Source organism: Anolis carolinensis, chromosome 1, assembly GCF_035594765.1.
Source record: "Anolis carolinensis isolate JA03-04 chromosome 1, rAnoCar3.1.pri, whole genome shotgun sequence".
Taxonomy (NCBI): Eukaryota; Metazoa; Chordata; class Lepidosauria; order Squamata; family Dactyloidae; genus Anolis; species Anolis carolinensis.
The window spans coordinates 41,044,216-41,068,215 of record NC_085841.1 but is presented as its reverse complement, the minus strand read 5'-3'; the positions used below and the strand labels follow the sequence as shown (position 1 = coordinate 41,068,215).

At 38.3% G+C, this 24,000-nt stretch overlaps 1 protein-coding gene across 2 annotated transcripts; it reads left to right on the top strand.

Annotated features, from left to right (window-relative positions):
• Positions 1-277: 277 nt before the first annotated feature.
• On the top strand, positions 278-19,041 carry ypel5 (yippee like 5). 2 transcript variants are annotated; one of them, XM_003216057.3, is made up of 4 exons: positions 278-450; positions 5,573-5,726; positions 15,250-15,410; positions 16,942-19,041. In XM_003216057.3, exons 3-4 carry the CDS (start codon positions 15,270-15,272, stop codon positions 17,164-17,166), a joined length of 366 nt encoding a protein of 121 aa, XP_003216105.1. In that variant the 5' UTR covers positions 278-450; positions 5,573-5,726; positions 15,250-15,269; the 3' UTR covers positions 17,167-19,041. The 2 variants fall into 2 exon arrangements, with proteins under 2 accessions (XP_003216105.1, XP_003216104.1); XM_003216056.4 differs by lacking the exon at positions 5,573-5,726 and having other exon boundaries at positions 280-450.
• Positions 19,042-24,000: the final 4,959 nt, after the last annotated feature.

Sequence of the window (24,000 nt, the reverse complement as noted above, 5' to 3'; positions counted from 1 at the left end):
ATAAAATATTAAAATTGGGAGTAGCGGTATACAAGTCCAATAAATAAATAAAATTTCGTTGCATTTGGGTCTCACCCGCCACTAAAGATGTGTTTGTTTATTCTACCCTAAATTTCCGGGTGTTGTCTCTTTAAGAACCCCCCCCCCCTCGCTCCGCCCGCCTCCTTTCACCACGTGGCTTCACTGTTATTGCGCTCTTGAGCAGCTGGGGAACAAAGCCAGAGCGGAGGGGCGTGGCTACGACGCAGCAAGGCGGTGATTGACACTTTCAGGGGCGGGGCTTTGGGGCAGGGGGCGGAGCCAAGCCAGGAAGAGAGACACAGAGTGGGCCGGAGAGGGAGTCAGTCTCTCTCAGCTGAGTTGAGAAAGACAGAAGCAGAGGCCGAGACGCCTGAAAGCTCCGAGGCGGAGGTTTCTGTGCTTGTTCCTTCGAGTGCTCCTCCTTCGCAGGTAATAGCGGCGGCCTAGAAAGAGGAAAAGGTGTCGTTGGGCGGGGAAATGGGGTCTCGCTTTGCTGTCAGGGGCTCCAACTCCGCCTGAAGGCGAAGGAGAGCCTTAGTTTTCTGTGTCTGGCGGTGGTTTTGTGCTCTTCCTCTTCTTCCTCGTCATCATAAAGCACAATAACAAGAGAGCAGCGCCGCCCTCCCTTCCTGGAGACGACGACGACGACACAAAGAAGGTGTTTTTTTTCCTCAGCTTTAGGAGCAATTTCTCTCTCTTGAGAGGGACAGATTCTCAATGTATTTAATACAATGCGACAAGGGTGTCCTCCCTGCCTGTTTCTTAGTCCTGCTTGGAGGTCTCCTCTCTTTGTTTTCTCCCCTCCATTCATTGTAAGGCCCTCCCTTCTCCAAAGTTGTTTACTTCCTCTGAGACGGCTGTGTTATCCTAGAACAGGCCTAGGCAAACTTGGGACCGCCAGGTGTTTTGGACTTCAACTCTCACAATTCCTAACAGCTGGTAGGCTGTTAGGAATTGTGGGAGTTGAAATCGAAAACACCTGGAGGGCCCAAGTTTGCCCATGCCTGTCCTAGAAGGTTTGGGAGGAAGGCCTACCTGTGTCTCTGTATTCAGATGTGTTGTATTTGGATAGGCCTAAAGCCACAAAGGGGTTTCAGTATTTAACACCATCATTATTATTATTATTATTGAGGTGTTGTATGTTTTCCGGGCTGTATGGCCATGTTCCAAAAGTATTCTCTCCTGACGTTTCGCCCACATCTAAGGCAGGCATCCTCAGAGGTTGTGAGGTATTATTTGTTTTCAGTTTACAATGCCATAGCTCAGGCATGGGCAAACTTGGGCCCTCCAGATGTTTTGAACTTCAACTCCCACAACTACCAACTGTTAGGAATTGTGCGAATTAAGAGCCCAAATTTCCCCATGCCTGCCATAGCTTCATGAAGAGTATGTATAGAAAATGATGTTACATTCTGTCTGATTTTCTAAAAGTTGTTGAGATATCGGATGCCTTTGTGACTTTCGGCCCACCCTTTATGTATATAGTATATGTGTGTATCTCTCCAGTGTGTATGTGTATATATATATATGGGTTTGCATGCGGATATGTCAATAGATCAGTGGTTCCCAACCTTTGGGCCTCCAGGTGTTTTGGACTTCAATTCCCACAATTCCTAACAGCTTACCTGTAGGGCCAAATTTGGTCCATGCCTGGCGTATAATATGTAGTATGTATATGCATATATAGATAGTATGTGTATATATAAATAGATGTAGGTATATGTGTATATATATGTCTGTGAATATATATATTGTATATACATGTGTGTGTGTAGAGAGAGAGAGAAATGGATACATCTAAGGGCCCTTCCACATAGCCATATCACCCAGAATATCAAAGTAGATAATCTGCAATATCTGCTTTGGACTGGATTATCTGAGTCCACACAGCCATATAATCACTTTGGATTTTATACAGCTGAGTGGAAGGGGAAGGGGAGGAGCTATGTTATGGAATGCGTGCTGTTTAACCCCACTTCAACTGTCATGGCTCAATGTTATGCAGTCCTGGGAGGAGTTGTTTCATGAGGCCCCAGCACTAAAGACCTTGTGAAACTACATCATCCACAGTTCTATCGCATGACCCATGGCAGTGAAACAGGTGTCAGGCTGAGTTAACTCTCCAGTGTTGGTGCACCTGGAGATATCTCCCCCAATCCTTCTGCTCCAGTCTCACTGTTTGTTTCTGTTTCTGGCCCAGGCGTCATTGTTCTGATTCACAACCTGTGAGCATGAGTCGCCAAGGCTGAGTTCTGCCAGCCTCCGCCTCTTGCTCGCCAGTTCCTGGCTAATTCAGGCTTAATTAAGACCTTTTGCTATTCTTGTTAACTGCCTTCGACCCAATTGCCATTCTTAGTTCCTTGGTTTTGGGATTAGTATCATTTCTTATTTGTTTTGAGGTTCTTCAAGCAGCTGTAATTTTTATCTGCCTTTGCTTGAGAGGAGAGGTTCCTGAATAAAACGATGCTTAAAAGAAAACACAGTATGAATGAAAATAAGAGGTGAAGAAAGTCTGTTGCTTTCCTCTCTGGCCCTGATTCGACCCACAGGTTTCTCTTATCAGCTGTTTCCTCTTATTTGTTGTCAAATTGCCTGTGCTTCTGGGAAAGCCTCTGAAACCAGACGTGGGTTGAGCCTTTGTTGATTGGGTGGCGTGTGCCACATGATGAGGATGTGTGCGGCTCCCCCCCCCCTCCCCTCCCCTCCCCTGCTTTCTTTGTGTATGCTTTTTGGATAATTGGGAAAGAGCTGAGTGTTCTGGATCTTTTCAGGGAGTTGGCAAAAGCACTTCTCTTCTGGGGTTCTGCAGTTTTTGTATAGTAGAGAGAACGATGCAGCTTATGCTCATACCTTGACGCCATAGTGTATCAAATATAGAAGCTATGCAAATGATTAAAACCTTATCAGAAGAGAGCAGAGTCTGCATTTTTCCCTTGCAGCATCACTCCCTTTCACATTTAAAAAAAATTCCAACAGCCTTATTATACATTATAGCAAAAGTTCAAAAGTTCACATTAGCAGATGACATAGAAATAATAATCAGTTTGATTTGTAACCTAGACTTTTTTGTAGCTTGAGGTGGGACACATAGTGAAAACATACAGATAAAACATAAGATCATTATATACATTTGCAGTTTAGCTATTCGGGAGTTTCTTGTTTTGCTTAAACACAGTCATTTTTATCAGATTCAGAATTAAAGCCATTGAGGTGTCAGCATTTTGTTGGTTCAGATAAAACTATATGTATTCTCAATTCATAAAACAGATGTTTATGAAATCTGGCACCAGAGGTAGAAATGATATGAATAGAAGAGGGATAGGTTCCTAGACTGCAAAAAAGAGGAGCAGGTGAAAATATTTCAGTAAACATTTTGTTCTAAATTAACATGTACATAGAATATGAAAGACCAGGTCAGGTAAGTCTTGCAGAAGTAAATTAAAACATTGTAAACCTCCAGAGGCCACTTAATGGCTTCTTCTGAAATGAATCTATATACATGCAGCCCCCAAGTACAAACAAGGTTCTGTAGGTTTGTTCTTAAGAATGTTTCCCCTTCCTGGGGTAGATTTCTCTTACTCTCTGTTGACTCAGCCCTGTTCTTAACTATGGGTTGTTTGTAAGTATCTGGTTTTTTTAATTTGCTGAATGGAGATGCTGTGGGAAAGCTACTAATTCATTTTTTCTTTTTTGGTGTGTTCATACATGCTCAATAAAAGATTTTGGAGAAGCTGCCTATTGTGGGCAGAAGAAGACACATACAGTGGGGTTGGTTTCAGTAGAATCCTACTCTTTTTCAACTAAAACATCTGTGTTTATCCAGTCTTCCTTCAATAACTTCCTAATTCTAATGTTACTAAAACAGTTAACCAATACAGGAAGAAGGAGAAAAGGGTGCAAAGGAGAATCTGGGCTTTCTGAAAAAGATCTTTTTTGTCAAAGTTGTTGCTGAGTCAGTTATACATATATTTTCAGAATATTTTCAGAATATTTCCTTTATACAATTAGTCCATGCTTTATATTGTTCAAAACAGTTTAATTTTTACTTACAACAACCTTACAGAATTGGTCTGTGAATAATTGGCAGTTGAATCTGATAGAAGATTACTTTGCTAAAATTTAATCAGTAAGCTGGTAGCAGGAGTGAAATACGAGCCTGTTCACAATTCAGTATCCTCACTTCTATTCTATGCCAGAATTGGCTTAAAATGGTTGGCTTAAGCCATTGGCTTAAAATGGTTCTGGAAAACATAGAGTTTTCAGATGTTGTTTAACTCATATTTTCAGCAAACCAAGTTCCTGGCCTGTGGTAAGGCATGATGAAAGCAGTAATTTATTAACATCCATCTGCAGCATGGAAACGAATCATGAAACGTAATGTTTTTAAAAGGGATAAGAATTGTGAAGCAATCCAGATTTTGTTGCTGCAGACTCCAGCATTCCTCACTGTGGGAAATTGCAATCTTAACATTATCTGGTAAAAAGCACAATTCCAATCCTGGTATAAAAGGTTCATCTTTCTTCAACTGACTTTTAAGTTTTTATCTTCCCATTTGTTAAACATATTAATACTCATACATGATAACCATTGAGATATTTGACTTCTTCAGTAATGTGGTCTTGATTATTTTCACTTAATTGTTTTAACATAATCTTTCCAACAGGCAAATATTTTTGAAGCACCTTGTTGTTCTCTGATTTAACATCTAACTACATAGTTACATGTGGAAGCCAATGTATTAACCTGAAAGATGGTATTTATAAAAGACCTTGTATGAAGACAAAGGACTGAAAAACTCTGGAATTCCTATTGTGTTACTATTGCCTCTAAGAGGTCTCCTTGAAATCACCTTAAGCCCCAGCTTTGAGCATTTAATCATACTGGGCTTTGAAAATGTGCCTACTAAATTAACCAAACCCACTTCATTCAGATAGTTCTCCTTCAGTTCATAGTTTGTTCCTATAATTTTCGCATTAACCACAGACATATATAAATACTTTGTTATTTTCTTAGCAGTTACATTAAAACTAAAAAGTGAAATAAATGCTCATTTGCATCCAGTGAGAAATTCAGTGCAATTGAAATGTAGGAGTACCCAAGCCAAGTGACTGAACATGTAACTAGTTTTGTAATTAGAATAGTTATTTACTGGATATGTAGGTTGGTCTGAACATAATTCTGTTTGGTTTTTGTTCTTCAACTGAACGTGTGCTTTGTATGAGTATCGTTGTGTGAATAAGTAATAGAATGTAAAAAAAAATTAAGTCAGTTATTCTTCATAACAATCCATACATTTATGATACTTCACATTACCAAGAGCAATTTGAAAGGAGGGGAACTTTGTAGTCATCAGTTTGGAAATGTTGAGGAACTTCATAGCCATTATTTTTTTAAAATCTGTTTTTGTTATTTTCTGAAATATTAATATTCTGAAAGATTTTCCTTACAAGCTTATAATGAAGGTAACGTTCTGGTTGCAATGACAGATCTCAGTAACTTGGATACTGTCTGTAATATGACTCTTGTCTTTTGTTTTTCCCCTGACACCAGAAAAGCAGAAATCTTGATGCCTGAAAAATGATGTTAAAGAATTATTTTGAATGTTCTTCATGTACTTCTGCACTTGGGGAGTTTCAGTAACAGTGGGTGCAGTAGCAGAACAACAGAAGCCACGTTATTATTGTGGATTTTCTCTGGGCAGTAGGTGAGTAGCATATTAACAGTTAATGCCCCTGTGTGGATGCTTCAAAACGGCCATAGAAGGGTAGATAACCATTTAGAATAGTTCTGTTTGGGAAGACAGCGATGTCATCAATAGGCTACTTTGACTTGACCTCTGTATTCCAGGTCTGCACATCTCTGCTTTACTTAGCACTTAATGACTATACTACACTATACTATACTATACAACAATTTCTGTCTGAAAGACACACTATGCTACCTTGAGTGAACTCTTAAATATACCTACACTAGAACACTTTGGATTTCTTTGGATTTGTTATTTAACACATTCTGTTTTTTACAGTTTGAAAACCTAAAAGCTTTTTTTATTTTTTTGCATTTTCTACAGCTCATCAGAAAGTCAACATATGAATATCAATATATGACAAAATTACACCTGCTAGTGATCACTGTTACTACATAAAGCCCTTAACTAACTTCCTATTTAAAGTTACTCAGTTAGTGCTAGAAATTATCTTTCTGCAGTAAAATAAATGTATATTAGAGGAAGTGATAATTCCACTTTTCAAAATGGCATATTTGCAATCCTTCCGCCTCTGTTTGGTGCAAACAGCATATGTGAAAAGTCTGCTCTTTGGATGCTTTGAGGACTTATTTAAACTGAGCATTTTAAATGTGGTACTAATATGAATACTTGATTCTTAGAGCTTAAATAACTATTTTAATAATAGGTTGTTTATCCAATTTCTAGACATAGCCTGCATAAGAACAAAGTGACATTCCAAGACAAAAGGAAAGTCATGGTACAATTTGGATTCTTTCCCATGGTGATTCATTTCTGCAGCAATTTCCTAGTTCCTGTCCCTAAAAACCTACCCCTTTCCTGAAATACATTGATACTTTTATCATCTGAAATCATGGGCAAGAAGTGATTTAGAAGTTCCGTCCAGACTTCAATAATTTTTCTATTATAGGTCTGACCCGAAACAAGTGAAAACAGCAGACACCCTTTCTGACCCCCTGCCTAATGGACATTAGTAGTGTCATGTATTAGACGCTTACTCAATGCTATGCATATTTATTTTCCTTTATGTGAAACATGGAGAGTTGCCATAGTGTCGTGATTTGAGTGTTGGACTATGACTCAATAGACCAGGGTTCAGATTCTCACTCAGTCATGTAAATCCAGTGAGTGACCTTGGGAAGTCACATTATTTCAACCTCAAATAATACAAAACAAACTTAAGGATGTACCTCAAGCATTTTCTAAGATTGCACTTAGAATCATAGAGTTGGAAGAGATCTCATGGGCCATCCAGTCCAACCCCCTGCCAAGAAGCAGAAAAATCGCATTCAAAGCACACCCAACAGATGGCCATCCAGCCTCTGCTAAAAAGCCTCCAAAGAAGGAGCCTCCACCACACTCCAGGGCAGAGAATTCCACTGCCCTTCCCATGAAATGAAAAATCAAATCAAGAAGGCTAGGTTGGTATCCTGCAGTAATTTCTCTGTGAAACCTTTGTTATGTGTAATTGATCTGTACAACAAATTATAAACAATGATGCTTTCCTGTCACAGCCCTTTGGTGGTAGGTGTTTTCTTGCTTATTGACAGGATCCAAACCTGCATCGCAAGCAACAGCCATGTAATAAGACACAGCAAACACATGAAGCAGATCTAACAATAATGGCCATTTTAGATGTAAGCTCTGTTCCTAGGACCTAGCAATGACAGTGGCATTGTCAAAAATTAATTGACTTACCAATATGTTCTATGTATGATCATCCCCTAAAAGTCCTATTCTCCATTCCCCGCAGCACAAAAGGGACAGCCTGACCAAAATAATAAATAGACATACATTTCAAGTCAGAAATAGCGGTTATCAAAAATGAATTATGAGGACATTTCAGTTTCCCTGGATGGTGATAGTAAGATGACCATTCATTAACAAAGGAATTCCAAGAGACAACATGAGTATGAATTTCATAAATTACACTAATACTATTTTTCTTTCATAACTCAGCTTATTACAATTAACTGTTCCAGTATAAACTGGACATTTTGTCAAGTCATGTAACTATATATGTTTCAAGTATAGAGCAGAGGGTTTGTCCTTTTTCTTTCTTTTTTTGACCCTATTGAGCAGAATGATTAGGATAATACAGAGTAAAGCCATATTTATTGTTCTAAACTTGTGTGAGAGAAAAATGTCTTACAAATTGGTGTCTAATCTGAAATAGAGCTTTAGCATCCTAGGGAGAAATTGCTTTGGAGTGTCTAGGGTTCTGCCCTGGGCCTGGTTTTTAATGTTTTTATAAATGACTTGGATGTTGAAATAGAAAGCACACTAATCAGATTTGCATATGACACAGATGCAGAAGGGTAGCTAATACCTCAGAGGACAGGAACAGTATTCAAAATGACCTTAACAAAAAAGAAAATGACAAAATGAATTTCAACAGGGATAAGTATAATGTACCACAGCAAAGCAGGGAAAACGAAGTTCACAAGAGCAGTATATCTGAAAAGGACCTTGGGATTTCATTTTTATTTTTTTATCTATTGAATTTATATCCACTTTTCTTTGCAAGTGAGATCTTAGTAGACAAGAAAGTGAGCATAAATCAATGGTTGATACAGTGGCCAAAGAAGTCATTGCAGTTCTAGGCCCCTTCTACACTGCCACATAAAATTCAGATTATCTACTTTGAACTGGATTATATGGCAGTGTGGACTCATATAATCCAGTTCAAATCAGATAATTGGGATTATCTGGTACTTACTTACTTAGGCGATCCCTCGTAGCTCGAGGACGATTGTCTTCCATCCCTGGTGTCTTGGGGGTGGGTTCTTAGGTGGCTGAAGAGACCTATTCTTGACCCGCATATTCTCCCACAGTGAGGACATCGGTTTCCAGGTGGAAGGCGGTTCCGGTCAGGGTTAGCTTGATGCTCCTTCCTCTTGGCACGTTTCTCCCTTAAGCCCTCCGTTTGTGCCTCTTCGAACTCCGCAGCACTGCTGGTTACAGCTGACCTCCAATTAGAGTGCTCAAGGGCCAGGGCTTCCGAGTTCTTTTAGTGTCTATGCCACAGTTTTTAAGGTTGGCTTTGAGCCCATCTTTAAATTTCTTTTCCTGCCCACCAACATTCTGTTTCCCATTCTTGAGTTCGGAGTAGAGTAACTGCTTTGGGAGACGGTGATCGGGCATTCGGACAACGTGGCCAGTCCAGCGGAGTTGATGGCGTAGGAGCATCGCTTCAGTGCTGGTGGTCTTTGCTTCTTCCAGCATGCTGACATTTGTCCGCCTGTCTTTCCAAGAGATTTGCAGGATTTTCCTAAGGCAACGCTGATGGAAACACTCCAGGGGTTTGGTGTGACGTCTGTAGACAGTCCACGTTTCGCAGGCATAGAGCAGGGTTGGGAGGACAATGGCTCTCGATGTTCAGTGAGAGGCCGAGCTTCTCGTATGCTTCTGCGAAGGTGTTTAGAATGGCTTGTAGGTCTTCTTCTAAATGCGCACAGACTACGTTGTCATCAGCATATTGGAGTTCTATAACAGATGTTGTGGTGACCTTGGTTTTGGATTTCAGTCTGCTGAGGTTAAATAGCTTGCCATCTGTCCGATAAATGATTTCCACTCCGGTGGGAAGCTTCCCATCAACAAGGTGAAGTATCATAGCGATGAAGATGGAAAATAAGGTAGGGGCAATAACACATCCCTGCTTGACACCTGATTTCACCTTAAATGGGTCACTTTGGGAGCCGTTGCTGTCCAAGACTGTTGCCATCATGTCATCATGGAGGAGCTGCAGGATGTTCACAAATTTGTCAGGGCACCCAATTTTTTGGAGGATGGTCCAGAGAGCGCTGCGATTCACTGTGTCGAATGCCTTTGCAAGGTCAATGAATGCCATGTACAGAGGTTGGTTTTGTTCCCTGCATTTTTCTTGGAGCTGTCGTGCAGTGAAGATCATGTCCACTGTTCCTCTGGAGGGGCGGAAGCCATTCTGGGATTCTGGAAGGGTGTCTTCTGAGACAGGGAGAAGGCGGTTTGCAAGGATTCTTGCGAGGATTTTACCGGCAGAGGTTAGAAGGGAGATACCACGATAGTTCCCGCAGTGTGTTCTGTCCCCTTTCTTGAAAAGGGTGATGATGGTGGCATCCTTGAAGTCTGCTGGGATTTTCTGATATGATAATCTGGATTATATAACAGCGTAGAAGGGGCCCTAGATTGCATCAACTGGAGTATAATGTCTAGAACAAGGCAAGTAGTTTACCATTATCTTCTGATGTGGTCAGATCTCACTAGAAATATTGTTTTGAGTTCTGAAAGAAGAATATCAGTATGATAGAACATGTGACGAGAAGAGTGATCTATATTGTTAAAGGTCTGGAAACCCAGGCTTCTTAAGAATAACTTAGGGACTTAGATTTAGCTTGGAAAAGAGCTTTTAATAACTGAATGGATGTCATGTAGAAAATCAAGCCAGCTTGTTTTCTGCTGCTCCAGAGACTGGAACATGATCAGTTGGATTCAATTACAAGAAAAAGATTCCACCCAAACATTAGGAGGAACTTAATTGTTGTAAGAATATTTAACCGTGTAATGGTACTACCTTAAAACGTGATTGATTTTCCATTCTTGGAATTCTTTAAATTGCAGATGGATGGGAATCTTCAGGAGTGCTTTAATTACGTATCCTTGCATGGCAGGGGATTATGATTGTTAACTTAATCACATTAAGGCAATGAAATGGATGAAAATGTTTTGCTCAGTAGAGCTCAGTAGAGTTCCATTTTTAATTAAACAGATGAATTCCTTACCTTCACCACACTTCCATGCAACTTAGCATGTTCTCCACATTCTTTGAGTAAATTTCTCACCACATTACAGATCTGGGGCCTTGCCCACCATCCCTCCGCATTATTTGTTGAAAGAAATCCTCCTCTTCTTGAAATCTCAGCCTCGCTCTGTATTAATGTGAGAGCTGAGAAGTTTCTGAGCATACTCAGTTTGTCCCTTTGGGATGCTGCCTAAAAGAGAGGGAGGGAGGGAGGAAGAGAGAAAGAGAGAGAGAGAGGAACAAAATGAATTAGATATTTCAGTGTTTTTTCTGGCATGAGGGAAAGGGAAAAAACTCTGCAACTTAGTACAGTAGAGTCTCACTTATCCAACATTTGCTTATCCAACGTTCTGGATTATCCAACACATTTTTGTAGTCAATGTTTTCAATATATCGTGATTTTTTGGTGCTAAATTCATAAATACAGTAATTACTACGTAGCATTACTGCATACTGAACTACTTTTTCTGTCAAATTGTTGTATAACATGTTTTGGTGCTTAATTTGTAAAATCATAACCTAATTTGATGTTTAATAGGCTTCTCCTTAATCTCTCCTTATTATTCAACATATTCGCTTATCCAACGTTCTGCCGGCCCGTTTATGTTGGCTAAATGAGACTCTACTGTAGTACTATTGACAGCCGTATCACCATCTTTTTTGTTTGGTTCTTGACAGCTGTGATATGTTAGGACCCTTAAAATGCAGAGTGGATTTGTCTTTGAATAGTATTTCTCAGCCCCATGACTTAGGCAGTTAAAGGACCTAAAATAGGAGGATAATTTTACTAAGACCTTGTTCAAGTAGGCTTTTGGCAATTAATTGACAGGTGAAGAAAAAGCTTTTAACCTGTGAATGCTAGTGTACTTTTATATCAGTGTAAAATTAAATTCTAATTGAATGGTGTTTCATTAATTATATTTTATTCCACGTGCTTTTTGTGTTATTTGTAAATGTTATTAATTTTGTTGTGAACTACTTTAATTCCCAGTTTGAAAGAAAAGTGAATTTTAAATCTAATAATAAATGCACTTAATGGATCCAAGAAGACTTCTGTGTGGAAAACAATATATCTATACAAGAGAGAAATATTTTCAAACCATGGATAGTTGAATCCCTAAAAATAGAAGGTCAACTGTATTTGCTCTGATGATGAATTTCTCCCATTCACTGGATTAAAACGGAGATATTATCTGCCAGTTTTTGCAGAATAGTACTGTTGTCACTGACAACATATTTTTGTTTCTAGATATGACTTTGCAAACTGAGTACTTCAAAGTGTCTTCTACTTTTAGATAGGCTTCCTGGGTCTATGCAGAAGAAGAAGCCTACAGTATTTGGATATAAGTATTTGTCAATAAATGTCCTCTCAATTTTAGGAATGAATTGAGAGGTTGGACCTGCTGGCCCAGAGGGCATGTTCTAACTCTGTGATTGTATGAATAACCAGTTAGCCGTAGTTTTCCCAACCAGTCAATTAAATGGTCTTGCATAATGCATTCTGTAACTAGATTTTAAACTATGGGGTTCCCTGTGTTTATTTAATATTTTTTTAATTCTAGGCGTGGTATTGTAATTCTCATGCATTTCATAAAGTTATGATTTTGATTTTGCCTAGTCATAGTTTCTTTTAGGGTAATGTTAATTTCATTCTATGACACTCTTTGAATTATGCAGACTTACAAATGCTCTCAACCAATTTGCTGATATGTAAGAAATCCAGTTCTGGTCAAAAGAATTTTATTCTCCATACAGTTTCCAAGGCTAAACATCATATATTGTACATAGCACTGGCGACTCAGATGCCCAGTCTGTATTGCTCAATGTATGGAAGAAATTATAACGGTTTCAACACCAAATGTGTACATGGGAACATATTTGATATGGAGTCATTTTTATAGAGTTTGCATGTAAATCTTTGTTGTGAGGGGGGGAAATCATTATAGTTTATCCAGAGGGAAGACTACAATCTTTGGGTGGTACATGTATGTCCTGCTTTTCAGTGACCAACTCTTTCAGCTCTTATATTCAATGCAGGTGTGCTCTTTCATCTATGCACTGCTTTTTCGCTCTCAATTGATGTGTTGGCATCTTGTGAATAATACAGTATAGAAGTCATTTGTGGTGTATCTCTTGTCTTATGACAGTATGTACTTGGGCTTATAAACAACTTTCCACTGCACTCTGAAGACCTTTGGCTTTATAGCTTGGTTTCACATTTCAGCTATTTACACTTCTTGATTGTGTTTTGATTCTTAACATGTCAAATAAGCAGGAATGTATGTACCTTGTATATGCAGGATTGTGGCTCATGTCACTTGGTGCCAGTGTCTGTCATTGTTTGACTATGTAAGCATCCACGGGTGCCAGAGAATGGGGTCCCAGTTCCAGGCCAAGGCTCCCAGTTCCAGGCTAAGGGGGACTTGTGCATCTCAAGTGGAACAAAATTGAACCAAGATTTATGTCTAGCTGGCCTCCCTTAGGGATTCTTTGTAACTCAGATGCTACTGGGGAGCCATTTTCTCAGACCATAGGCATATGAAGGTTTTTGATGTGCCAGGATGAAGTTGGGCAACAAGTTGTTGAGAGGAACTTGCCAAAATGTGAATAAATTTGTTCATGCTCGCGCACACACACACACAATACTCTAAATAAGGAAAAGGCTTGGAAAAAGCCTTTTTTCTCTAGGCCAAGAAATGTTGGCTCATGAATGCTATGTAGAACATAAAGAGGGGATTGGAGTGCACTCTCAAATATGATAGAGAATATTCATTGTTTTTTAGAAATGCTTTCAGTGTTTTGTAGAAATATATCTGTGGGTAGGCAGAATTCAGAATTATTAATATGTTGGTCTTGAGGTCTACCCTACTCATTATAAACAGTTTTGGAATCCAGCCCTGTAGCTGTTTCTCTTCTAATAGGGAAAATAGCTTGTACCTGCTATAAGTGCCATTCATGTACATCCTTAGACAGGAAAATAGAGCACAGATAGTTCAGGTCATTGTTACTATTCATGGCAAGTCTGAATTGTAATCCTTTTGGGACAGATGAAGCAGCCTTTTTTCAGAATCAATCATTGATCATCTCACTCACTGTTTGTCTGCACCAGCATTGCCCAACAGAGAAAAAGTAATTGCTCCTCTTTCTTGCTGCATCCAAAATTTGGGGGGGGGGGGGTCTGAAATTGTTTGCTACCAAATGTCTCCACTTCTGGGGCCCTTTTGGGGTCTAAAATGATTCCCCCTGGTGAGACTGCCCCTCTATAAACTTGGAATAGATAATTGCCTTTGGAGGAAATATTCCAGTTTCAGAGTCCCTAAATATTCATTGAGGTACAGGGACCATGAGGTGAGGGGTACAAAAGTGCCTCAGTTGATTGCTCATCTTTTGTATCTTTCCACTGACAATAGTTGAACTTTCAATGAGAGTAGTGGAGCTTTCTTCCTATCTGGAGAAATACCCTAAAGTAGTGGTTCTCAACCTGTGGGTCCCCAAGTGTTTTGGCCTACAGTTAAGTCCAAAACATCTGGGTACCCAAAGGTTGAGAACCACTGCCCTAAAGTCACCAGACCTATCTGACCTTAGAAGCTGGGGCTATATTTCAGAATCAGGAATCACCTATGAGTACTCCTTACCTGAGAAAACCATATGGAATTCATGGGGTCACCATATACCAACAGACATCATTAAGACAGACATCTGGAAATACCAGAGGGTGAAGCCGAGACCTTTTCTCCCCAAACCCTATGCATAGACCACTAAGCTTTTTTTTTACTTTCCAGGTCAATTGTTGTACTTGGCACTAACCCTATAGATTAAGAAAGAGAAGTGTTGGGAATTAGGGGGTTGCATTATTACCCCAGAGTCTTTGAAGGCAGTACCTGTGCCATAACCCCCACCTAAAATAGAGATTTGCAACATTTAATGTCCAAGAGAAGCCCCTTTTTTCCTCCAGGAAGCAACCCTGGAGAGTCAAAAATTTTATATTTCAACAATATTTAAAAGGGAAAGGTTTATATAATTTGAAAAGAAACCTAAGTATGGGTTCGTACTCTTTTGGCAGCTTAAAGACTCCATTATTGAAAGGATGACATCTCCGATCCAGTGAATGGAAAACATAACAATCTTTGCAACATTTTAATATTAATATATCAATACAGTTTAGAGATATTTGTATTTAGATATTTGGTCTGCTTTTACTGAAATTTATGAGTAATGGTTTCCTTTTTATCTTCTTACTATTTGTTGCTGTTGCATTAGAACACTGTGATATATATCTGAGAGCCTGGCAGCATAATTCCCTTTTTCATAATAGGAAATTTAATTTAAAAAATTTGGATCAGGGATTGGGGACACATAACTGCAATAAAGCAAAACAGAAATCGAATTTCAAATGTATGTGACAACATATTGTTCTCTTCTAGAAAAATGTCATTAGGGAACATCAGGTTTCTATAAGGGGGATTTATGCATGCTCACTTGTCTTTCTGCACAATTTCAGTCTTCTTGTTGCTTTTTAATCAATGCTGAAAGAAGTATTACAAATATGTATGTTTAAGTGGACATGAGGAGAGAGAGAGATTTAACCCTCTCATTGAAACAGTAAGAAAAATTTCCTGTGTTGTTTTGCCCCTTCATTTCCAGGGACTTTGTGATAGGAATTGCAAGTTTGATGCAATATCATTTTCTCGCTTTTTTCAGGACTTCAGTCTACTTGGAAAATGGGTCGAATTTTCCTGGATCACATTGGTGGTACTCGCTTATTCTCCTGTGCAAACTGTGACACAATCTTGACAAACCGATCAGAGCTTATTTCTACCCGATTCACAGGGGCTACAGGACGAGCCTTTCTATTTAACAAGGTTTGTTAAAGAGACTCCTTGAGATTCATTAAATTCTTTCTGTGGTGTGGTGCTGGGTGGAATTAAAGTGGCACTTCAAGAGTTAAACAGATTGTGTTTTTGGTAACAGTGGTTAGGGTCTGTTGCTTGTACCAAACTTCCTTCAGAAGAATTATTTCTGTGTAGGAAATATGGTTGCAATCGTATTTAGCAAGTATAGTTGGAAAAGTAATGACCAGGGTTTTTATTACTGTTGTTTCTTTATATCGTGTCATCACTGTACATGGCAATTTACAAGTCAAAGTACAACAAAAGTCTCCTGTCCTGAGGCTTACAATCTAGATAAGTCACAAATGGAAAAGAAGTTGGCCATGTGGAAAGTAATTAAGTCCAGCAGATACTGCCTCTTCTCTCCCTCCCAGTACAGTGGCATTTGTGATAGAGAAAGGTCTTTCATCTCCTTGGCCAAGGCATGACAGAGCTGTACCAACTTGTTTTCTTTCTCCGTTGCTAAAGGACAGCACCAGTTAGCACTAATATTTTGTGTGATGGCCCTAAAATGACACTAAATTAACTGCCTTTAGCTGGGTCATTAGTTATTGTTAAAGGGAGAATTCACTTTGGAAAATATTCAGTGTTCAGTTACTAAAAATGTTTTCAAATATGAAACTAAAAAAACAAGCACAAATCATTCCATGGTTTCAGTTTTAAGAGGCCTGTTTCGGAGTTTTTGAAATATCAGTGAGATTATAAAGTGTGATTTGTACAAATGTAACCATGTTAATGTAATGGCTGCAATTATAAGGCAGGTAACAATAGTTCATTATCCTGTGCCGATTGTTGACAACCTTTTTTGAAGGGCTGTACTGAATCATCCCGGTCATAGTTTGGTTGATTTGAAGAGCTGTTTTCCAAGTATAAATAGAGAACATGAAGGGATTCATTTTGTAGGGTGAGTGGTTGTTATTGTGGAATGGTAGTGGCCTTTTAACTTCTGTGAGTTTTTCTCTACCTTTTAAAAATGCCTAAAAAGCTCCAGGTTCCTCTACATCTTTTCTGTGGCGTTCTACTTTGGCCCTATACTGGTAGCACTGCTTTCCTTTTTATTATTAAATAACTTCATTTCTGGTTTATACACAAATTCATAAGACAAATTCACCAAGTAAATCAGTAATAAAATATATGTTCACAGAATGAGGTTCCACTCTGTTTTTATTCTTCCAATGAAGGGGGGAGGAGCTGGAAGATTACAAAAAAAGGGACTGGCAGCCATGCGTAACCCACAGATGCACTTTCTTCACTCCTTTCTCTAAACCATCCCAAAGTTGTCTAGTGGTTATAAAATTTTCAAGTGGTACAAGAAGGATCGTAATCTGGATCTCTGGATCTGTGTATATTTTCTTTGTTACATATTGTTATTCTATAAAATATAAATGACTAATTTGTTGTTTAAGATACATGTATTTATCTACAATGCTTTTATAAAATTTCCAAGCCCTCACAATTGACAATACATATCAAATTACCTTTATCGCTTTTTTATCTATTACAGGTAGTCAATCTTCAATACAGTGAAGTCCAAGATCGAGTCATGCTCACTGGTCGTCACATGGTTCGCGATGTGAGCTGCAAGAACTGCAACAGCAAGCTAGGCTGGATTTATGAGTTTGCTACTGAAGACAGCCAGCGCTACAAGGAAGGTCGTGTTATTCTGGAAAGAGCTTTAGTCCGAGAGAGTGAGGGATTTGAGGAGCATGTGCCATCTGACAACTCTTGAGTGGACATTTCTATGTCTTCAAATTTTCTCGGTTGAAACTTAAAAAGAGAAACATCAACAAAAAATATACTATATACACTGTCACCTTAGCATCAGTGCTGGATTTATTAACTACAGAGGGGCAAAGATTGTGAAAATTCCAAAAGGATTGTTCTTTATTCTTTCTATTTTCAGTTATACATAGAAAATGTTGTGGATGCTGTAACTTTGCCTTTTCTCCTTCAATCTCAGATATGTAATTGAAGTTACAAATCATTGGAAAGGAAAGGAAGAAGTGTCTTTCTTTTTTTCTTTTTTTAGAGAACTCAGTTGGATTCTAGTTTGCAAATCTGCTACATCAAGAGGAAATTTTAGTCAAGTAATAATTTTAATTTATTTTCGTTTCTGTCCTAAGGTTTTAACTCATTTTTAGCCAGATTCTCCATCTGATCACTGGCTTAAGACGTTGTTAAATATCTGATGAATGCTAAAGGTCCAGTGTTTAGTCCAGTTTGTGCTGGCCGTTGGTTCATATTTTTGTTGGGGTTCATTGATAGTACAGGGCCTGTGCTTGTCTTTGTCTTTCTCTCTTCTTGTGTGTAACTCAAAGTTGCTGCCATTCCTTATTTACTTAAGTACCCCTTCCACTATGTGACATGTTGACTATTTTTTTTAAGCAGGGAAAATCTGCTTGTCTTTCCAGTTTTCAGATGTAACTTACACAATAATATAAAGAAATGGCTGACTGGTCTTGTCTTGCTTCAAAACTGTGTTGGTAGTAATTGGAGATTGAGCAGTCGCTGTAGCTGAAGTGTATTTCTTACCCTCTTGGCTGATCTCCCTGACTAGGAAAGTTGCAACTCTTAATCTTAGAGCTCCCTTCCCCTTTAATGTCTAACTTTGCATTAAAAACCTGGCTATAAGAAAGAGGGGCATGCCAGCATGTACAGTTATGCATTACAGCGAGGCATCTGATCTACAACTAATTTAAATGGCTAACAGCTTGTTTTCAAATGCTGCTTCTGATGTCAACGCTCTTATTCTTAGTTGCATCTTGTGGTGCTGCGCCTTTACTGCTTTTATCTGCACAACTTGCTCATGTGGCTGTACCCAAGTTGTTGAGTTACCTGGTGCTTCCTGTAGCAATTACTTGTGTTGCAATACTATCTCTCGCTCATCTGAACAAAGCTTTGTGTAGACTCCCAACACTCAGGGGTGCCCAGATTTTGCTTTCAGCATGGCCTGCCCAAATTAACGTTTTTGGAAATCCAAGAGCTGCATCATAGGTGGATGGTGACAATTTTTTATCTTCTTTATCAGTATTTCATAGACTAAATATTTGCCTTATTATGACTGATTCTTACACATCTGTTAAGTTCAAACAGTGAGCAAAAACAACAGAGCATCCCTATTGCAAGAAGAATAATGGTCCTATCCACTTCAGTCCTAAGCACACTTGCAATGGCTGGGATTGTTGGGGGAGGTGCCACTGCAAGTGCCTTTAGGAATTGTTCCATGACCCTACCTCCCATATATTACTGGCAAATTGAATGAGTGTTGTGGATGCATGTTTCACACTCCACGGGAAGCATTCTGGCCACTGAGCTACATGAGTATGGGCACCCCTCTTAGCTTGAACTTTAAGTAGCTCTAATATGCAACTTAGAAGGAAAATCTATAGATTTGTGTACTGCAGTTGAGTTGAATCAGGATACTTAAACAATAGTGTACTTGTGCCTCTGATGAGTAACCTTTATTATTGACTTCAATAGATCCCTCTTATTTTAGTAGCTTGGTTTGTTTAACTGGCCTGGCAAATTGTCATTGGCTTAGCCCTTGATGTACTCTACATGTATTTTTGATGTTGCAGTACAATAAACTCTGTTTTGTCTTGAATTGTCTCCAACTAATATGCTTTATGAAATAGGCTTCCCATATCCTTTTCTGACATGTTATTAAACTGGAGTTCTCAATAACACCATATTGTTCAATAGATTAGGTTATTTACTTTACTTGAATATTTTCTGTGTTGCTTCTGTTGCAAAATCCAAGGAGACTAAAAAGTATAGAAGCTTAACATGTTATTAAAGATAAAATTAGAAAGCAACAAACCTAAAAATAAAATAAAATGCATCAATTTCAGCAATGTGTAATAGTTTAAAAACATTGTACTATCTTAATTCAAACTACCTAAGTCCAAACGGCTTCCTTGATTAGGGGTTTTTCTTTGCATAGAGGAAAGTTACTAGACAGTACGGAGGCAGATCTCTCATCAGAGAAAATACATGGGTACATCCATTAAGGCTGAGCCTTTCATGTATAATCTGATTGTTCTTTACAGGACTTTTTATTTTTTTAAAAAAAACGTTTCAGTGGTACCCGGTGTAGATAATGAAGATGGAGAATTAATGACTTTATAAGAGATGATATGCAAATGTTCATATAAAGATTGTTTCAGCATAGCAGAATTTTTGTGGGTGAACCTATTATTTTGAAAAGGTAGGTCTCTGGAAGTATCAGAAAACATTGCTGATTGCTGACAACTGTTACTTCTGCAGATATATTTAGGAATCCTATTGTAGTAATAACACTTTGTATTTTTTAAATTGTTTTTTTCCATAATTTTCTCATTTCAGAAAAATCGTAGATTTTTATAATTTTCATAATATGGCCACAATGATGTTTCCAATAATTTTCATTTTTATGAGTAAAGCACACTAGACTTTGAGCAGAAACCCAACTGATTCCGATGAAAAGCTATTCCATCAAACACGAGGAAGGAATTCATGACAATAATAGTGTTACAACAGTGGGATGGACTCCCTCAGAAGGTGGTGGACACTCAAAGATTGGATTGTGTTGTTTTGTGAGTTCTTTAGTTATGTTGTTCTTGCATGGCAAAACAATGGACAGAATGACCCTTGCAGTCCCCTCCAATCCATATTCTTATTGAAAAGTTTCTCTTGGATACCAATATTTAATACCAAAAAACCCCAAATTATAAACCAAATCTCCTTAGTATTTGGGTGATTATTGTTTCACACTACTTTTATCATTGACTATCTTCGGAATCGTGCCCTCTTCTCAACCATTATTCTACATTACTGTCTTCAAGCACTGGAGAAATCTAGAGTAGCTTTTTGGAAGACACTACAAATTTGAATTCATAATCCAAAAAATGAGAAATTGGCTAAGAATCACACAGCTACTAACTGTATAGACCAGGGGTCCTCAAACTTTTAAAGCAGAGGGCCGGTCCACAATCCTTCAGACTGTTGAGGGGCCGAATTATCATTTGGGAAAAAAAATGAACAAATTCCTATGCACACTGCATATGTCTTATTTGTAGTGCAAAACAACAACAACAACGAAAGAAAAATACAATATTTAAAAATAAAAACAATGGGAAGTGTGGACCTGTTTCTGGCCAACAAGATAGTCAAGTTAATTAGGATTATTGTTGTTGTGTGCCTTCAAGTCATTTCAGATTTTGGGCGAGCCTAAATAAAAAATTTATTATTATTTATTTACTACATTTATATACTGTCCTTCTCACCCCGAAGGGGACTCAGAGCGGCTTACAATTTATATGTATATACAATATATTATAGTTTAGCATAGAACAATATTAGCATTATATATTACTATATTGAATTAAACCACTATACTGTAATATTATTAGTAATATTACATGTAATATATAATATATAATTAATATTATTATATGGTATTATTATTAGTAATACATTGTATTACATTATAATATTACTATCAATATTATATGTATATATAATATATATTATTAAAACTGATATAAAAATATTATATTATAAAACTGAGGGCAGGGGCCAGGTAAATGACCTTAGAGGGCCGCATCTGGCCCCCGGGCCTTAGTTTGGGGACCCCTGGTATAGACTATCTTCTTTTTGCAGTTATCTTAAAGCCATTGTTGCATGGCCATTTATTGAAACTTGTCTTCCTTCTGTCTTCCACCAGTTCTGTTCTAGTATGTTGGTTGTGTGAAGGCATACAAGATTAAAAACTAAGGTACTACCTCAGTACTTCATGGGTGTAATAATGAATTATGAGTCGTTATATGTTGATGAAATAGTGGATCTTTTATATAACTGGAAATGAAACTCTAGAAAATGCAAAACATAGATACAATATTCAACAACAGAAAAGTAATATTTCTATGTGTGAATCAAATCTGTCTTGATAGCTTAGCAATTCCATTACAAAGTGCCTGCAATCCATTGTTATGACTTTAAGTCAATTAATTTACATTTTTACTTGCTTTAAACATTCCAAAATGAAATTATTTCTCCCAACTGGGAGAAATAATTGGCCATCAGTTGGGGCTCTAAAACATAGGTCTTTTTAAGTCTTGCTGTTTGGAAATCACTGGACAAAGCAGCTCGATATTTGTAGTGGATCAGAGGATGTATGTCCACAAGGGTCTCAAACTGTTCGGCAGTTTATGCTGTAGATGTGATTGTATTCTAACATGTAAAATACATAGTTTTGCCAGTGAGCATGTGGTCTTGTTTCTATAACACACATTCAGGGATTGCAATGTAACATCTATAAATAACACTGTATACATTAAATTTATACTCACGTCAGTAATGGGTGCTATCTACATGGTGCAATTTGGTAATATGGCTCCTTAAAATTACTTTTAAAAAGAAAATACAATTATAGTTCCAGGGAAACGCTAACCCATCCACCTTCTCTCATTAGAGCTACAGATAGAGTTCACAAGAAAGAATTTGTGCACATTGTTTTTGATGAAACAGAACAATATCTTCTATTTTAGAAGTCAGCTGCTAAACTCCAAATCATGGATTTATTTTATGTATCATTTTCAAAGATGCATATTTATTAGGGCTGTGCAAAATTTCTGTTCTCTGTTGTAAGTCGGATCTATTTCATTAGATCCATACATATACAGCGGCCATTGCTCTTTAAATTCCTGAGCACCACGCCGCACTCTCCATTTGTGATTGGGTAGGAAAAGGGAATGGATGGAGTTCAGTGCTGGGTTTTTAGATAGCTTTACAGGGAGGAAGGTAGGCAGTAGGTTACTAGCACCAGAGAGAGAGAAGAATCAATGATAGCTTAAAGTTGAGGCTTTACTGCTTGCTTCTTTTTGGGAGTGGGTGCACACCTTTTGCCCCCCCCCCCAGCATTTTGAAGGTATCTCTTCTAGGGACTGCAAGTTTATTTTGTGTGCGTTGGTTGCCACAACCCACACAACATTTTTGAGGTAGGCACAATTCATTTTTCCTTCATTTTGAGGGTATCACTATCTTCTAGGTCTACGGCCTGTGCCTGTTTTCTGAATTGGTTGCCACAACCCACACAACCAGTTATTTCAGGTACAACAAGCCTTTTGCAACATTTTCTAGTGATACTGCTGTGCTATCTGTTCAATTGAGCAAAAAAGCACACAACCAGCCAGTTGTTTCACTCATAAGTCAAAGCATTGAGTCTAAAATCCTTTTAAGGGGTGGCAAACTATAAGGATTCCCTGTGTTTTCAAAGACCTTGCTCTTGCTTATTCTCATTTATAATAGTGTTTAAAGAAAAGAAATATAAGTTCTGTCTGTTATTGCATCTGATATTTGTGTTGGGGGGCTGTGGTTTGCAAAAACCATTCATAGTGTTCAACAGACCTAGTAGCCTACTTAAAGTATGCCAGTTTACAGAAAAGAAATCTCTTCTTAGTACCTGTATCTATCAATCTGCTTGTTGTTGCCACTAATAGAGAGGCCTGTAGTTACTGCCCACATTTTCTAGTGCTATTGTTGTGTTAATCGGGACCCACCAAGCGCCTCGCTGTTGCTCAAAGCCTTGCAAGTTTGACGGTGACACCACTTTAACTGCCAACATTTTATGGATTTCTGGGAGTTCTAGTTTTACAGGGTCTTCTGTATCCATCTTATGCATCCTGAAGTGGCCGAGGAATCCCAGGAATCACATTACATTATATAGTACTGTTATGCTACCTCAAGTCAAAGGCGGAGAAAAGGAGTTATGGCCATAGTTCTGCTAGTGGACTTAGAGATTCCTAGAAAATACCTCTCTAGGACTCTCTTTCGACAAAACTTTGTGGACCACATTTCTTGTTCTCAGATAAAAAATGTTTTTATTTTCCCACTTTCACAGAGGTTATGTGGAGATACTTTGGGTTTTTTAAAGGGAGTTTTTTTCTAGAAACATTAAAAATTTACTAAGAATCTGTGGATGACCCAAACATTCTGACATTTGATGGGCTGGTTTCAGTGGAAAATGTGTCTTGTCCTCCAAGTGTGGACCCCACTCCAGTCAACCATAGCAGCTAATTTTTTCTTAATTCCTCATAAATTAGTAGATGTGCTAATCTTTCTGAAACGTGGGGGAATGATGCCCTGGTTATGTTATGTAATTACAGAGAAATTCAAAGATGTGGCTCTCATAGTATGCTTTTAAAAAAAGATTTCTGAAAAATCCTTTCTAAAATCCCCCAAAATTGATAGATGAGTGAAACGTTCTGAACCTTGGAGGGGGGGGGGTAATAGTGGTAAATATGTTCTACCATTGTAACAAGTTTCAGCCCAATAGCTCTAAAAATGAGTGTGAAAGGAGCCCCGGAAGGCCTCCCCCCACATACAATTACTTAAAGAAATAGTAATGGAAAATTTGTTACTCTCATTGTCTATGGGGGCACCAATAGTAATGACTTGTAATATTTTAGAAATAACTCCCTGGTGCCCCCTAATTTTGTAATGAGTATTGAAACATTTTTTCCCCATAGATCACACAGCCCTAATATGAATTTCAATTGAGAGAAACTAATTGGTTTATCTCATG

What these genes read in the sequence shown, in the direction of transcription:
- ypel5 (XM_003216057.3), top strand. Translation starts at nt 15,270, where the DNA reads ATGGGTCGAATTTTCCTGGATCACATTGGTGGTACTCGCTTATTCTCC. An exon ending in GAGCCTTTCTATTTAACAAG is followed by an intron (nt 15,411 to 16,941) that starts GTTTGTTAAAGA and finishes TATCTATTACAG; the next exon opens with GTAGTCAATCTTCAATACAG.